The sequence below is a fragment of the Python bivittatus genome, unplaced genomic scaffold (genome assembly GCF_059951505.1).
Source record: "Python bivittatus isolate LINGU-HERP-01145 unplaced genomic scaffold, Pbiv_v1 ctg000220_np1212, whole genome shotgun sequence".
Classification (NCBI taxonomy): domain Eukaryota; kingdom Metazoa; phylum Chordata; class Lepidosauria; order Squamata; family Pythonidae; genus Python; species Python bivittatus.
The window spans coordinates 28,399,262-28,416,680 of record NW_028277048.1 but is presented as its reverse complement, the minus strand read 5'-3'; the positions used below and the strand labels follow the sequence as shown (position 1 = coordinate 28,416,680).

Below are 17,419 nucleotides of genomic sequence, written 5' to 3'. Positions count from 1 at the left end.
GAAGTGCTGAAGCAGGGGACAGCTGGCAGCTCTCCCCCTTGGAGGCCATGCACTTGCTGAAATCTGCTATGGAAAGTGTGCGGTACCACTAACCTGTAACTGGGCTGCTGCAGAGAGCATTTTCTGCCTGGCTTGAAGCGCTGTGGAGGAGGACATGGAGACAGACATGTTCTGCCTCAGCCATCTGATATCATCCCACATACAAGACAGCTGCAAAATATATAGCACAATTGGCGTGGGGTGGGTGGGGGGTGGGGAGACAAAGGAAGGAAGGAAGGATGAATGAATGAATGAATGAATGCATGAATGAACAAATGTTATCTTCCCAAAAAGTAGCTGCTGTTCATTCCATGATTCTGTGGGTGGCAGTGTGTTGACAGCAGTTATTAAATGAGCAGAGACGTGTTGCATCTAATCAGCATAAACAGCATTTATCTCTCCTAATACATCTTGTGTGCCATTCTATAAAAATAATCAGTCTGGGCTCAAAGGCAATATGGGGTGAGAGGAGGATGCACATCTGTGTCTGCCTCCTCTGACTTTTATTAAACATCCCAACCATTCTTAAGGAACTTTCCTTCCAATCTTGGACACTTCATTTAATTCCAGTGCCAACCTTATCAGCATTAGTACTTTAAGCAATCCAAGACCCATTTTGTACCCTTAAAAATTAGTAGTGGGAAGGAAGGGACTTCCCTGAATTTATTTAAATCCTGGATCAGTTAAAACTGGCTTATAAGGGCAACAAATAAAACAAGATTTGGTATGATCTGCAATGAGTTTCAGCTGGTGACTCCTGAGGAAGTGGATAGGGTCCTCTGTGCTATTAGCTCAGCCATGTGTGTATTGGATCTGGGTTCCTCCTGGTCATAAAAGCAGCCAAGGAGGTAATCTGCAGTTGGATCCATGCTGTGGTGTTGACTTCTTTGACAGAGGGGGTCATACCTCCTGCCCTGAAAGAGGTGGTGGTGCATCTTCAACAGGCTGTTCTTTAACCCAACATTTTTTTTATAACTATTGTCCAGTCTCTGATCTTCCCATTTTCCCCCCCCCCCCCAGGATTTGGGGATATTCCACCTGTGAGCTTGGATGGGGTTGCACTTCCTTGTTCAAGAGAGGTGCACAATGTGGGGGTCTTCCTGGACTCACAGCTACCACTCAATGAGCAGCTGTGGCCAGGAGGGCCTTTGTACAGCTTCAGCTAGCATGTTGGTTGCGCCCTTTCCTAGGTCAGAAGGCTCTTCAGAGAGTAATTCATGCCCTGGTCACCTCACGGCCTGAGTACTGCAACATACTCTATGTGGGGCTGTCCTTGGAGACCACCCAGAAGCTTCAACTGGTCCAGAGTGCAGAGTGTGGGCAGTGATGGGTATGCCTTGGTATGCCCATACAACACCTCTGTTTTGTGAGCTGCACTAGTTACCCATTTGCTTCCAAGTGCAATTCATGGAACTGGCTGTTACCTATAAAGTGTTTCATGGCATAAGGCCTGGTTACTTGAGGGACGTGTATCTCCCATAATATCTTCCTGGTTAATTCAATCTGGCAGGGCTAGTGCACTCTGGGTTCCTTCAGTTAAACAATGCCACCTGTTGGGACCCCTGAAGCCCACCTTCTCTGTGGCAGCACCTGCCCTCTCAAATGAGGTCTCCCCCCAGATCCAAATGGCCTCCACCCTGCTGCTGTTTCTAAGAGCCTTGAAGACTTGGCTCCTTGTTCCTGTCTGGGTCTTGTCAGCTTTGCTGTCTTTATTCTTTTATTTTTGTCTCTTATGGTATTTTTTTAAAAATCTTTTTACTTGTGAGCCACCCAGAGTCACTGAGTCAGGTAGCATACAAATTTTAATAATAATAATAATAATAATAATAATAATAATAATAACAACAACAACAACAACTAGAAATAGTTATAAGAAAGTAGTGCTGACACAAAGAGTCCATTATAGATACATTAGGAAACCTTGTGGAAATTGTTCCTAGCTAGATACATGCTATATGTTATAATACTAACAGAGGATGGATTTGCTTCCCACCTGCCTTCAGGTTAGCCTCCAACTGGAACAAGATTTGCAGCACCCACCCTTTCTTGACAGACAGGTATATCATGTCAGTGAGTGAATCATCCTCAGTGGTTTAATGTCTCCCTCTGCTACTCAGCACAGCACCCTCAAATTCTCCTCCTTTGCACTGTAGTGTTTTTTCTTACATGCCCTTAGGACTAAATGAGATGCAACATCACTGGATTCACAGATTTAAAGGCAGAACTGATTGGACTGCACAAAAAGGAGGAATTTAAGACTATGCTGGGTGAGCATGCCCTTGCAATCTACTACCTGAGATGTGTTTTTTTTGCAAACAGGCTGCAATCTCAGATGAGAGAAAGGTGCCTAGAATGCAGGACTGCAAAGAGATATGTTCTGGATAGGGGGAAGGATTCCATCCCTCCACTTTGTCTGCATGTTTTCTTTGCTCTATAAAATGGATGTTATTGCATGCTTTCCATTCAGTTGGGACACATTCAGATTTTAAAACATGGGCCTGTCTCTCTGATGTCTACTGTGATCTGTAGCCATATACCTTATAAGCCTTCTAATCCTTCATCAGTCTTTGGCCTTTGCCCATCTAGATTTAACAAGTACTTGGTTTAGCTGGCTACCAGATTTCATCTTAAAATGCACCCCTGGAAAACTGACTTACTGGCTCTTCCCTGGCAAGCCTTCTGATTCTCCTTTTTGCTGCCTCCCCCACCCCTCCTGGATTTCCTAGGCATGCTTGGCCATCCAGATTTTGTACAGGGATTGCTCAACATGTGGCCCTACATGACTACTGGTCATGATGGTTGGGGCTGATGGGATCTGGAGTCCAGCACCTGGAGGGTCACAGATTCCTTACCTCTGCCCTACATCCGGCAGGGCTCACAACAATGTTTCCTCACACAACGCAGGCATGCATGTGGCTAAGAAGGGGACCAGCTGTTTGTGTATAAAGAAAAACAGAGTGCAAGGATCAGCCCAGAAATACCCTCCTGTATTGGGGAGTTCAATCAAGTGAGAAAATGGCATGTTGCTACTTACCTTTGTGAACCAGAGAAAATCTTGCATAATAGAACTGGCGTGAGAATCATCAATTTCCACTATTGGTATGTGATCTTCATTGGTTACTAACATGTTGTCTTTGTAATAAAATATCACAGCTAAATAAAGCCCTCTGAATTCAAAAATGAGAAAAATGAAAAAGAGAATGATTAGGTGTCTATTCCAGAATGGCTAGTGATTTGCATTCTTCAGAGTGAGAAGTCATTATGTTCCTATAAATTGACTGAAACAATGACTGAAACTTGACTGAAACAATAGAATTCACTTCATTGCTCCCAAGAAGGAGAATTTCCCAGAAATGTTATAACATTAAACTCTAGCAAATGCTGCAGGATAACTCCACAAATGTCTGAACTAATATTGGCTTCCTTGCAAAATAACTCACAATATCATTTTCATCAGAATTCTGTTTGGACAAGTAGTAGCAAAGTATTTGGATTTGGAAATGACAAATCAACATAGAGCATCAGTATCTGACAACTAGCTAGCATAGTTTGGACTTGGAAGGGTCAGGTCTGGGTACCTGGATGGGAGACTTTTAGAAAATTCCAAGTCTGTAGACTAATCTGGGAAGCTGAAAAAACAACAGCAAACCACTTACTTGCTGCCAAGAAAACTACATGGAGGTAGCCATGAAGTCACCAAGAGTTAAGCTCAACTTGGAGATTTTCCTTTTGACAAAAGGCTGTGGATTTTGATTAGTCAAATGTGAAAAAAACCAAATTGTCTTTTTATGCTAGTCATTTTCCTAAGTAAAATATTTCCTTAATATTTAAAATTAAATATGATTTAATTATTACATTCATTATCTTTACTCACATTAGTGTGAATACCTTTTCTTTTCCCACTTTTAAACTTGTTTTTGCCATAATGGCAACAGTGATGCTTTTCCAGCTGCCTTTTAGCACCCATAATTTTGTTTCTCCAGAATATCCCGGATGTTGCTTTGCTCCAGATTGTCTTAGAAAACATGACTGCCATCACAAATATAGTACTCACAAGGGTGTCCAAACAAGTTATTATGGGAAAATAATATAAAGTGATTATAGCAAGTGGCTACTTAAAATCAAGTCCACTGCTCTCAGAAAAAAAAAAGAACCCCAGGATTGCAAATAATTGGGAAATAATGGAATAACACAAGCCATTCATATGTTGTCAACTTTCTTTTTGAAACAAAATAAAGTTGAGCTAAACAGAACCTGCTGGGTTCAATTTTCTTTTATTACAACTCCCTCCCCTGAATTCTGATTTTTCAAACTCCTACTTCCAGATAGCATTCCCATAAATTTATATGTCTAATGAAAATGGAGGCACCAGGGGTCTAATACGGAAAGTTTTGCCTTGCAGAAGATTCTAGGATATATTTTAGGGTTTACAATCTCAATTCACCTCAGGTGCTACCCACTCTATTAGGCCTTGTCACTGAATCACTTCTATTCAGTGTGTGTCCGAAACCACATTCAAGATGTCCTATGCTGTTTTTAAGGAATACCTGTCTCTCATTGCTGATTTTTCCATTGTGGAACCTGACATTTAGGACTCCCACTGATGCCCTTCCATGGTTTTCTTGGAATATCAGTGTAAAAACTATAAATGGTACTACAGCATTGCTATTTATAGCAAGATGATCCAGCCTTACAGCCACCTGAATCAATGGGGTTATTTTGGATTTTGCCCAGTGTAACAGCCCATCATTTTGTCCCGCATTTTTGTACCCCTTGCTTACATAAAATTCATTCCTTTAAAATATTTATACTTGTAAATAATTATATACATTAATCAGCAGCTTTAGTGAACTGAATGATCCTCAGAGCCTCTCTTTGGAAAGAAAAGAAGAAAAAGAAAAAGAAAAAAGGAAGATGAAGATGAGGAGGAAGAGGAGGAAGAAGATCAAACTGAACATTGCCAGTGATGGAAGAAGACATCATCCAGGACCAAAGCTTTGAGGTTTAGAGGGTTAGATAAGTTACACTGGGACAGAGGATAGTCCAAATAATGAAAGTATCTCAGCATCAGATTTGCTAATAAAGATTTGGATTTGACTTTTCCGCTTGCAAACAATGTATCTCAGTGGTTATGCTTGTGCAACAGACTTAACTGATAGGGGGAGGGGCAGATATATTATGAAAATTCCCTAATTCATATAAGTGATCCATTTAACAAACTTCACCCTCATGCTGTGAACTAGATGTATAGTTAACTCTTCTCACTTCTGAGACTAAGACAATATTCTAGAGAGAGCCTACTAAACAGGCTTCACAAGAAACTCCTCTCTCTGCCTCTTCTGTAGTTTTCATCCCAAGTCCACACAGGAAGGTGAAAAAGGGGCAGAAGGGAATGGAGAGATGACCCCAACTGTTTCTCCTCCCACCCCAAGGGAAAAAAAGCAGACATATATTTCATCCCTTATTAGAGGGCAAGGGGTTACATCAGCCTTGCCTAATCTGCAGCTCTCCAAATACTAGAACAATTCCCATAACCCCCCTCAGCCAGCATGGGAGTTGACATCCAACATATCCATAAGACATCAGTTGAGGAAGATTGCCGTATTTGTCTGCCATTCAAACACCTGTTGGCCCAAACAGTATAAAATAGGGACAAACTGGCTTCACAGTGAGAAATCAGATAGCAGATGATTGCCTGCATATTTTTTTCTTTCTACATAACTAGACTTAGTTCTTACGCAGTGCAATCCCACATGGAACGACTTCCCTTGTATTCAAAGGCACCTATGCCTGGCGAGCATGCCTCTGATTGGCCTTAGCAGGCAGCTGGCTTTGTCTGAGCTCAGAAGCCCAGCAGGGTGGTCCTAGTTACCACTTGGATGGGAGATTACCAGGACTGTCACTTGGACTGGGAAGGGTAAAAAGCGTCCTGGAAGGAAGCCACGGCAAACCACTCCCATGCTGTTACCAAGAAAACAGCGTGGAAGTGTCCAGGTAGCCACAAAGTGTTCAGCTAGACTCAAGGTCATCTTTACCTTTTTGTGCATGTGGTTTCAGCCTGATTAAAAAGCTTCCTGAATATCTCAAGGAGGCAAATTATGACCTGTGAAATGAGAGGGCTTTATGTTGCTGGTAATGATGAAGAAGTTGTTGAAACAAAGGATTGGGCAAGAGGTGCAAACCCTTGTGAACAGGGTCACTGAAACACCCAAACAGCATAGCATAGCATTGCATTGCATTGCCTTTCCTTTCCTCTTTCCTCCCCTTCCCCTTCCCCACCCTACCCTGTCCTGTCACCTCTTCCTCCTGTCTCCTCTGCATCCAGTTCTCTCTTTCATTTCCTTCTCTTTACAGGGACTTATTAAGGCTGTGCAGAGATCCAGATCTAAGAGCAAAATAATGCTGTGGAGCATGTGTGGATATATACTTGGCATTTTGGGGAACACCTCAAAACATCATCAACTTTTCCTGGCCCTGCCATATTTTGGAATCTGGCTTTTTGCAGATATACGTATCCAGCCATCTGTAGCACATACATATATACAAGTGTCCCATGTACATATTAACTGGGGTGGGAGAGGAATCTCCAAAAGTGGCTTCAGCTAGAATTGGCATCCCTAAGCTGACAAGGTGGGAAGCTGGGCATTGGCCAGGATTTTGGCCTGTGTTTATGCTTTTTTTGTCTGGTTTACCCTTCGTTTTTGGGAAGGATTGTACTGCATTGAATTCTGGATAATCTGTTAAGGTCAGTGATTTTTTTTTTTCCTGAATTGACGTGAACTGCAATAGAAATGAAAGCTGAAATTTGAGTGAAGAATCCTAATATATCTTAGTGCAGTCTTTCAGACCCTGCTGTGGTTACTGTCTCAGCTCACAGTGTTTTCCAAAGTACTAAACAATTTCAGAGTACAGAATGCAGATTATGTAAGGGAGAGACCTTTGGGAGTTTCAAATATAGAACTGTGATTCTATTAAATCAAACAAACCTTTTCAAAGTCTTCACAAACTTGTTTGAAGAATGGAACAGATGCTTCAGGCTTCTGGAGACCGACTGCTTGCGCCCGGCATTCTGCAATTTAAAACTATCTAGAGTGGAGATTTAAGGGAAGAAAAACAAGAGAAAGAGGAGGGAGTGGGAAAGAGGTATACCTCTGTATTACAGGGTGTATCTTTGTTGAGGTGATATTGGCAACTATAAAGCTATGCATTTCCTGCCTAATGTCTTTTTATTTACAGTATGGCCTTTACAATAAGGAAAAGAAGGAAACCGACAGCAAGCAAGAAGAGTAATCCAGAAAAGGGACAATTTCCCTCAGTATAGCTTGGAGGGGAGATTTTGATTGAGGAAAATAATGGGAGCAAATCCCAACCGATTTCCTGTTTCTCAGTATACGTACCTATACCACAGCTTTAGTAAAGTCTGAACTCATTGTTGCATAACTGCTATCAAGTAGAAATAAAAATATAAAGATATTCAGGCCACAGTTATTTATGATTCCCAGAAAACATGTTCTTTAAAAACTTTGCTTATTGAAAAAGCAGTCTGAAATGTGGTGCAAGAGTCTTTTAAACTCCTGGAAGACAGAGGACCCAGAAAGACTAAGGCAGATCAGAGCCAATTTTTTTCCTCTAAAGTCATTGATGCCAAGCTCCAAAGCAATGGGAATTTATAGTGTTCTCACTCAATTTATTAGCGTTCTCACTAATCACTCATGATTAACCCCAGTTTAAAGGACAGAGAATAGAATCCTTTGTATCTCTGCAGTTCTTGCTTGTTCCCTGTCTCCTTTGTCAAGAAAAAATAACTAGAGACAATTAAAGAAAAAAACAATTTGATTTACTCCAACAGCTGTTTTGACTGTCAAAATAAAGTCTGCATAAATATCCTGATTAAATTTGAGACGGTTGCCAGGTTTACTCTCATTGGTACTGGGAGGAATATAAAAATCTAACATGCTGCTAACTTTTCAATATTCTTAAAAGAGGAACTCTCTCCTAAATTTGTCATACTAAAAAAAAATAAATCATTTGACTGCATATTCTTAATCACATTTGAACATATTTATTCATATTGGTAAGCTCTCAGCATATATTTAAAAAGATAAATTTATACTGTGATTTGCAATTGATGGAAATGAAACATCATTAGCACATTTACCTTATACAATGAAAAGGGAAGAGACTTTGAAATGAAGATAAGGTTTTTCATACCTCCCCCCCCCCCCATTTATATTTTAGGAAGGAAAGAAAATAGAAGATGGATGGATGAGTTTCAGATCCACGTATAAACTTTTTCAGTATTGTTGCATAAATGAAACGCAGCCCTAGAGGGTATGAAATCTTGGCTGTTTTCATTCTACAGAAGGGATATCTATTGTGGGGCATCAATTGCATCTATTCCAATTCGCAAATGATCTTCTAAGGCAGGGGTTTTCAAATGTGTTCCACTGAACCCTCAGGTTCCACGAGAACTTGATGGTGTTCTATGGCAAACTAAGGATAAAACAAAAACATTCACTTGAATGCAGCCAATTTTCTATCACTAGAGATCAGAGGTTCTAGATTTTTTTTAAACTAAGAGGTTCTGCAGCCTGAAAACCTTTGTAAATCCTTGTTCCAAAACATCAACTGATGCCCAGTTCAGAAGTATCTGGGTCATAATTGAAAAGGTTGCCATATTCTTCAGGCATAAAATTCAACTGCATATCCAGATCTCCTTTATCTGCCAGGGTTCCCCAACCATTAAAAGAACAAAAGCATTTAATGAAAGCATCTACCCACCTGCATGGCAATGTCCTCCTCAAGTGCATTCCCCCCCACCCCCTGGGTATATCAGTTTGTACATGGGGTGCTGTACTTGGATAAAGATTTTAGAAGGTGAGGGGTCTCAAGGAATTCAAGGAATTGTGGAGATATAGAATGCCTCAGTCAGATGTTGGGAAGGAATTAGAGAATGCAGAACACATCAGGTTCATATGAAGCCTGAATCCTAAATTGAATTGGGCTAATTTGGACAGATTCAGAAGGTGTTCAAATTAATGCAGAATCTGTGTATATTAGAGCTGTGCAGCATTTTGATTCTGAAGGGAAAAGATGTGCTTCAGAGCATACAAGGAGCTCATGTAATTGCTCTCAGCGCTCATTAAAGTAGCTGTGTCTTTTTCTGGCGTCACAGGACTGACTCCAGAAAGACGTGTTTGGTCTTTTGATGATCAAATGCAGAAATTTGGCAGTGTGAAGTGGGGTGGGTTTTTTTCTGCAAGTTTTTAAATGAGAAGTTAAGCAAAGTAAATGCCTGTTGTCTTAAAACATATATTCTACATTTTTAATAAATAAACAAATGCATAAATAAACAAACCCTCTTATGCCCACAAAAGATTCCCAATATGTCTGCCTGCCATTTTCGGTGATGTTATTCTGAGACTGCCATACTCCTTGAAGTGCTCAGAGACCAGAGTTTTTCCCTACATAGAACTAAATGTATGAAAACGAGGTCAGACCATGCCCCAATACTCCTGCTGCCAAATATCTGTCTGTTATGGGATATCTGAAAAGACATTCCTGTGAATATACACTTGTATGCATTTAAGCAACCTATGAAGTCTGGGTCCCTGCACAATCAGTGGTCTGATTAGCATTGGCACTTATAAGCATTGGGCACCTGTGCAAATGTGGCTCTTTTCAGATATCTATAAATGCCTGGACAGCAAAGCAAGGAAGTGATGTACAAAACAGAGCTGGGAGTGTGCTTAAGCATGTACAGTTGAACTGAATAGAGCACATTATAGTAACCAACCAAATGAGCACAGGTAGATTAGGGCAGGCTTGAATTTTAAAAGCTGGATCACTGGGGCAAGGTTGTGATTTAGCTTTGAGTAATATCAACTGATGGTCTCTTTCCAATTATGACAAGATTTCTTTCCAGTAAGAGAAGAAATTCAAGGACATCGGGGGTGGGACAGGGAGAAGGCAAACTGATTTTCAGGTGATTATCTGGTAACAAAATGATCTGAAAGCTGTTTATACATATTCTTCTTTTTTGTAAAATATAGTTAGAGGGAACAGCCACTACAAGGGTTAGGAAACCCAGGTATATGGGAAGGTTTCAAATACCTCAACATCAATATGATGTATCATTTTTCCTAGTGATATATTATGGGTCATTTGGGTCTAGCCATCTTTTTTGTGTACAGTGTCCCTGAAAATAATACTACAGTATCACTTATCTTCATCTCTAAGATCAAAAAAGTCCCCTTTAAAATTTGCTGAAACAGAGTCCCTGTCATTTCAAGCAGCTCTTATCTTTAAAATACAGAGGACCTGTAAATAACTAAAAAGCATTTCAATCACTCTGCATTATTATAATTTTCCTAAATCTATCTAACTCAGTCATCTTTCTCCAAGATTTTAAGGATGAATTTTGCTCCCTGGTTCCCCATGTTCAACCTAGTCAATTAGGCCTAACTCTGAGTTCATTTCTTGAATACACTCAGTTAATTTCTAAATGGAAAGTGAATTGTTATTCTAGAAGGAAAAATAAAATGCTTACACTTGGGGATACAATTGGAGTGAGAACAATCTGGCCCCCTAGTCCCCTTCTGATCCTAGGTGACTGTCAGCCTTCCCAGGTATACCAGACAGGAACCACATCCAGATGAGCTGAATCTACTTTATTGTAAGGCTACGTTAACAGAATCTTGCAAGTCTGAAAATACAAATCTCCTGCCGTCTCTTTTCCAGCCTGATAGGTTAGGGAGGTTCCTTTCTGAATTTCTTTCTCTACCCATTACACAGCTGCGGGCTATGCCACCTCATCTGATCCTTCTCTAGGCAGCATCTCTTCCCCCATCTCCCAAAGTCATTCCCACATACCATTACAGTGGCAGAGAAAGATGCTGCTGAACAAGACCAAGATTCCATAGAGCCCAGGATCTGGAATGTGTAAAGATCTAAAGCGGTACCAAAGAATACAGGAGTGACCTCTCCTCAGTGTAAATGCATATCTCAAAAGTCTGAACAGTGAAAGCTCATAGACTTATCCTGTGTTTCGTGGACAGAGATCAGGATAAAAATGGGTGTCCTGGCAGGTTTCTTCATGCTTATTTTCAGCTGGGAGACAAGTGATGGTTGGGTTTATTAACTTCAGGACATCCAGGAAAGATTTATGAGCAAGCCTCCAATCAGGAATCTCCTTCCTTTGGACTTCCAGGGGATGTATGGTGAACTGAAGATGGCTCTGTGAAAGCAGAGCCAACAACCATGGCAAAGACCGAGGAGCCAGTGAATAGACTGGTTCCATGGAACTTCTCTGGATAAGGAGAGGATGGAAGATCACTCACAGTTACTCTGGATGGCTGCTTCTGGTGAGGAGAATGCAGGACAATGGTTTTCCATGGGTTTGAGCACCGGGAGATGACAGGATCAGCCATCTTGCTTGCAACCACAGTGGAGACTTTTAAAGGACACTAAGTTTGCAGACCTCACTTTTTGAAATTGCTTATTAACTACTTCTAAGCTATTAGAAACCTTTAGAGTGACAAAATTGAAAATGCTGGGCGAGTCTGCCTTCAATCCTGAATGAAAGAAAATTTTAATCACAAGCTTAAGAATTTAAAGAATCTGAAATAAACAGCAAAAAGCTAAATAAGATTTTGATCTTAGAAAGTTATAAATAGACTAAGGTTCCAGATAAAACTGGCATATTGAAATTTTTACAATAAGATTTTGGAATTAATTATAATCCTATTGGATTTACAAAAGAGGCTTGTGAAAGTCTTGAAGAACTCTGTGCAATCGGACAAAGAAGAAATGAAGAGAAATCAAATCCTACAACAATATTTAAATGAACTAAAGATTAAAACTGTTAGAAGTAAAAGGAAGGAATATAAAGTTGTTTTATTTGACCAAGGTTAGGACAATATATATTGTTATCTCTGGCAACCCTTTTTGGACTTTCTGCTGACACCAGGACTGAAAAGACAATGCTTTATGGATTTGTTTATAGATAAGAGATGTGATATGGGATGAAGAGATAAATGCTTGCCACCTTAGAGGGGATGGAGAATCACTAACTTTGTTTATACTTGCTGTGATGCAGGTTGGAAGTCATTTCTTTATATATTTCTTTTCTCTTTCTTTGTTATATCCCTTCTTTTCTCTTTCTTCTCTGTTTTTTTTTGTACTTTTTACTCCTTCTTTCTATTCTCTTTTCTTTATTTTGTATTAGATTTACTATTATAATCAAAGTCAACACACACACACACACACATCCTCCCTGCCTGCCTGCCTGCCTGCCTGCCTGCCTTCCTTCCTTCCTTCCTTCCTTCCTTCCTTCCTTCCTTCCTTCCTTCCTTCCTTCCTTCTTCTAATGCGTTACAGCAAAAAACACAATGCAATTATAGCAATATTTATTTTATTGATATAATTGCAGTGTTTGTTTGCTATAACACAGGGCACATTTACAGTGGGGAAGTGTACCACTTGGCTAGTCAAATGTTTTGGCTTTACTCCATGAGCACCTTAATGGCCACTACTGATAGGCTTTGTTTTTATAATCTTGAATAAACAGGGGCCAGAAATACTCGAGTGGGATTAAAAAATAATTTGAGATCCACAGGAAGAAACATTGAAAAGCCTGCCATTTAATTAGCTAATAAATAACATAGTGTGGTACTAATTGTATGACAGCAAAACTATATCCAAAAGCAAAGCTGCATCAATAAATGATAAGGCAAGTGAGCTATAAAGCCATAAAACGAAAAAACTTCCTCCAAATACTTAACATAAGGAAATAAAAAGAGCCCTGCCAGATCAAACAAAATAATTCTAAATCTTGTGGGACTCTCAAATCTCATAAGATTTCATGATCTTGTGTGAGATTTTAAGTTCTCATATGAGATTTCATGTGAGAATGCTACAATCTTATTAATTTCAATCAATTTTTTAATTAGAGTCTAGGAGTTTTGTAACTTCCAGGTACCATGTTACTGACTCTTAATCAGTGCAAAGTTTACCAATAAAACATGAGTTCAATAGCATGTTCTGGCATATGTTCCTTTGTATAGATAGGAGACCTTTCCCCATTGCTACTGTGAAGCACTCTCCACCCATCCTAGAGTTGGCAGAAAACTATACCAAGATGAAATTTGCCATTCCCATTGCCATTCCCTGTCTTTTCTTTATTGCTTCTGTTCCCAGTCATCTGATTTCCCTCCAAGATGATGGATGACAGAGCCTAAAAAATGCATACCTCATGAGATTGCCTGGTACATCTGAGGATGACTTAATTCCATCTTACTCAAAGGCCAGAGATGAGATGAGATGAAAGCAACACTACAGGGACATGGTAGAAAAAAGATATTGCCAGGACATGTTTATATTGTAGTTAGGTGTAAATGGGAAAAGGTTAATTGAGAAGCATACTCGTTCTGATCCTGATGATAATATATAGTCATCCAACAGTATTATCTTTAGCTGTTGTCCTCCAAGAGTAAAGAATGATGATTAGGTAACAGCCAGGGTTTAAAATTTTTATGGGAAGACACAAGGCATAAATCTGTTCTATGCTAAGTAGTTAAAAGGTTTGGCAGGTGACATCAAAATGAATCTTCATTATCTCATTAAATAAAAGCAAATATAACTGACATAGGGAGGGGAGGGGAGGGGAGGGGAGAGGAGAGGAGAGGAGAGGAGAGGAGAGGAGAGGAGAGGAGAGGATTTTTCTTAACATACAGAACTTGGATGGGGAAGGACAAGAGAGCTTATGTGATGAGTAGGTGGGAAGATGGAAGAGGCTGAACACGAGTGGTTAGTGGATATATGTGTGGGTGTTAGAGGCCAAGTACGTGAAGAGGATGGGAGAAGATAAGCAGAGTGCAAGGGTAATATCTCTCAGACAATTTTGTGTATTATGTACACAAGTTTTTAAGGAAAGAAGGAGAGACACCAGTGGGTTGACTCCATGGTGGAGACCATTCTGTTGGAATTAGCAAATCCACTTGCACAGAAATTCATAGCAAATTTCTTTTATATCCCTAGACTCAATCCATCCTTTGAACAGGAAGCTACTATCAGTCTAACATACAAAAACAAGTAGAATATCATAAATAAATAAAATACAGCTCAGCCTCATTTAACAACCACTCATTCAATGACCAATTGAACTTATGATGATGCTGAATGAGTGGTACTTATGACTGGTCCTCATACTTACTTTGCTTGCAGTATCCCCGCGGTTATGCAATTGTGATCCAGGCATTTGGCTCCTGGCTCGCATTTACAACATTGCAGTGTCTCGTGGCCACATGATTGCCATTTGTGACCTTCTTTGCTAGCTTCCTACAAGCAAAGTCAATGGGGAAGCCTGCAGGTGGTCGCAAATGGTGACCACGTGACATCCTCACTTAACGAACCATGGTGATTAGCTTAATGACAGCAACTAGAAGTGCTAGAATTTCTGTTGCTAAGTGGTGTGGTCACATAATGTTGTGCCTTATGACAGCATCACTTAATGATGGAAATTCCAGTCTCAATTACCGTCATTAAGTGAGAACTACCTGTAATGATTTACAAACAGATATTTGAAGTGCATGCATGTGAGAAAGAATCAGGCTTCTAAAATGTATTGTCTATGTATCTTTAAAGAGAGGTAGTTAAGGCATCAGTCTGGAAACCAAGGGATCATGAGTTCTAGTTCGCCTTAGTCATGAAGCCAGCTGGGTGACCTTGGAGCCATCACTCTCTCTCAGCCCTAGGAAACAGTGGCAAACCATTTCTGAAATCTTGCCGAGAAAACTGCAGGGACTTGTCCAGGCAGTTGCCAGAATTCAACACTGACTCAAAGGCTCATGAATAAACAAATAAATAAATAAATGTTTAAAGCTGTATGTACATCATTGGATGTTCTTCATACCTTATAGCTGGGAAACAAGCAGATACACTACACTTTTTTTTTTTTTTTTTAATCTGCACTCAATCATGCTGCAGTGCTGATTCTGGACGATTCAGACTGATTCTGCGGTGACTGCCTGAACGAGTCCCTGCAGTTTTCAAGGCAAGGTGTTTCGGAAGTGGTTTGCCAGGGCCTCCTTCCTAGAGCAGAGCCCAGCTGGTGGTGCAGGAGGCGGGGTTTCTGTTGCTTCGTGCCTTTTTCGGGCGTGTGCAGCTTCCGCATTACTGGCAACTGCTCCTGGCTCCTTTGCAAGGCGCCACCAGCATTTTTCCTCCCACCGGGGTGAGAGTCCCCATTTCTCTAAGTTTTCAAGCTGCTGGGTTGACAGGAGCTGGGGAGGAAGCAGGAGCTCGCTGTGCTGCGCAAAGGCTGGGCTCGAACCACTGAAGTGTTGACCATTTCTGGGTGGCAACTTTCAGCATCATTAAGCTGCTGTGCCACCACGTCCCCTCCCACTACACTACACTTAGAACAACTTAAAGCAACCCAGGTGTTTCTCTCGTTCTTATCCTTGAAAAGGAAAGAACTTTCAGTCAGAGAAGACACTAAATGACATGATTTTGTCAGATTTTGTATAGCATAATCAACATACAAAATGGAGGTTTCTAGAAAAATTGGTATACAGGAGATAATGAGTAAGTTTATAATTTATAGTCAAGAGCAAGAATCCCTAACCACTGGCTACTTTTAAGCAAACAGAATGGAAACTGTCCCTAGCATTTATCTCAGCATTTCTAGAATTTCTCAGTTAGGCATAGCATCAGAAAATTTACGTCCACAGGGCCACATCTTAAGGTAAACATCTACAGTAACGCGTTTTAAGAGTGAACTTTAAAGATGTGAACATGATGGACGCATGCATCACATAGGGCCAGGTATTGGGAAGCTGCAGCTGGCCACAATTCCTTGCATTTGGTGGCAAATCTGGGACTGATTATGAAATGAACCGCCAGCATAATTGAGGATTAAAAGTATATTGGGAGTAAAAATTCTCATGCCTTCCACTTTTCCCTGCTTCTCTGAACTGGTACTGAGTAATCTCTGGGGGATTTCCACATGAGAAAGTGGTTGGGTTTGCATGCTGCCCATGGAGCATGGCCAAAACCCAGAATGGGCAAGTCCAAAGAATTGAGTGGCAATGCCCCTTTCTTTTCCTTTCTCTTCCTTTTATTTATTTCTTAAGCTATCTTCCATTCACTTTCTCTGGCCTATACAGATATGCATGGGATATCATTCCCACACAGCCTCTCTCACATCAACCCACAACCCAGTGATCCTGATGCAGCCAAGAAGCAGCAGAGAAGAAGCCATTCTGGCTGGATCACCCTCACTGGAAAAGTTAAAGTGTATGCAACAATACCATTTGTAACTATTGTTTTCCTTCTGCTATTAGTGGGACAGAAAGAGCGAACTTAGTCGTATGGGATGACTAGAGATAGGGGGAAGAGCTGAGTTCCTCCAGGAATCTCAATACAAAGTGCTGTCTCCATATAACAATAGCTGTAAGAGATCATAACTTTCCCTCTAATGCTCAGCTGATGGTGGATCAGTGGGGAAGCAGGAAAAAGCGGGCAAGTTTCTATAACCCACATGCAGCCTGCAGGCTAGAGGTTGCCCAGCTAAAGTCCTCTACTGTGGATAGTGTGAATGAGCCAGAATCAGTGAATTGGACTTAAGGAGTATTGAGAACCAAACCTGCTTCTATGTTCAAATACTGTACTCTGTGTAACAGTGAACACTCTTCCAATATACTTAACAGGTAGGAAACATGTTGATGCTCCACATAATATAATCCCACAATACAGTAAGCAACTGCATGGCACTGGCAGCGTTATTGCTAACTAAGCATTCAGTAGCATAATTAAAGTTATCATGCACATTGAATGGGGCCTGGGGCTATCATGCCAGGGGAAGGTCAAGAGAATAGGCCCCAGAATTGGTGCTTATTAGATGTACTTCTTGCCTTGAAGGAGGCCGTTGTCCAAAGAGTTGTGAGAACTGGGTGGCATATAAATTTACAAAACTATTATAAATTTAGAGTGTTATATAATCATTATAAATTAATATAAATTATTACCCCTTCATGGATCACTTCCTTGTCGTGGTGAAGGGGCTTGCGTAACTCAGTGAAGCCATGAGCTATACCGTGCAGGGCCACCCAAGACGGACAGGTCATGACAGAAACGTCTGACAAAATGTGGTCCACTGGAGAAGGAAATGGCAACCCACTCCAGTATCCTTGCCAAGAAAACCCCATGGACAATGTTAAAAGGCTAAAAGATATGACGCCGGAAGATGAGCCCCTCAGGTCGGAAGGTGTCCAATATGCTACTGGGGAAGAGCGGAGGGCAATTCCAAGTAGCTCCAGAAAGAGTGAAGCGGCTGGGCCAAAGCCGAAAGGACGTTCAGCTGTGGATGTATCTGGAAGCG

The 17,419-nt window shown here is 40.8% G+C and overlaps 1 protein-coding gene across 1 annotated transcript in view; it reads right to left on the bottom strand.

Moving 5' to 3' along the window:
- The window catches only part of ANKFN1 (ankyrin repeat and fibronectin type III domain containing 1), a 126,310-nt gene that overhangs the window by 48,958 nt on the left and 59,933 nt on the right, over positions 1 to 17,419 (bottom strand). The window contains exons 8-10 of the mRNA XM_088138208.1: positions 7,026 to 7,125; positions 3,074 to 3,206; positions 94 to 210 (exon numbers count right to left, since the gene is read on the bottom strand). Coding sequence (XP_087994334.1) covers positions 94 to 210; positions 3,074 to 3,206; positions 7,026 to 7,125 — 350 coding nt within the window. The remainder of the gene's footprint in view (positions 1 to 93; positions 211 to 3,073; positions 3,207 to 7,025; positions 7,126 to 17,419) is intronic.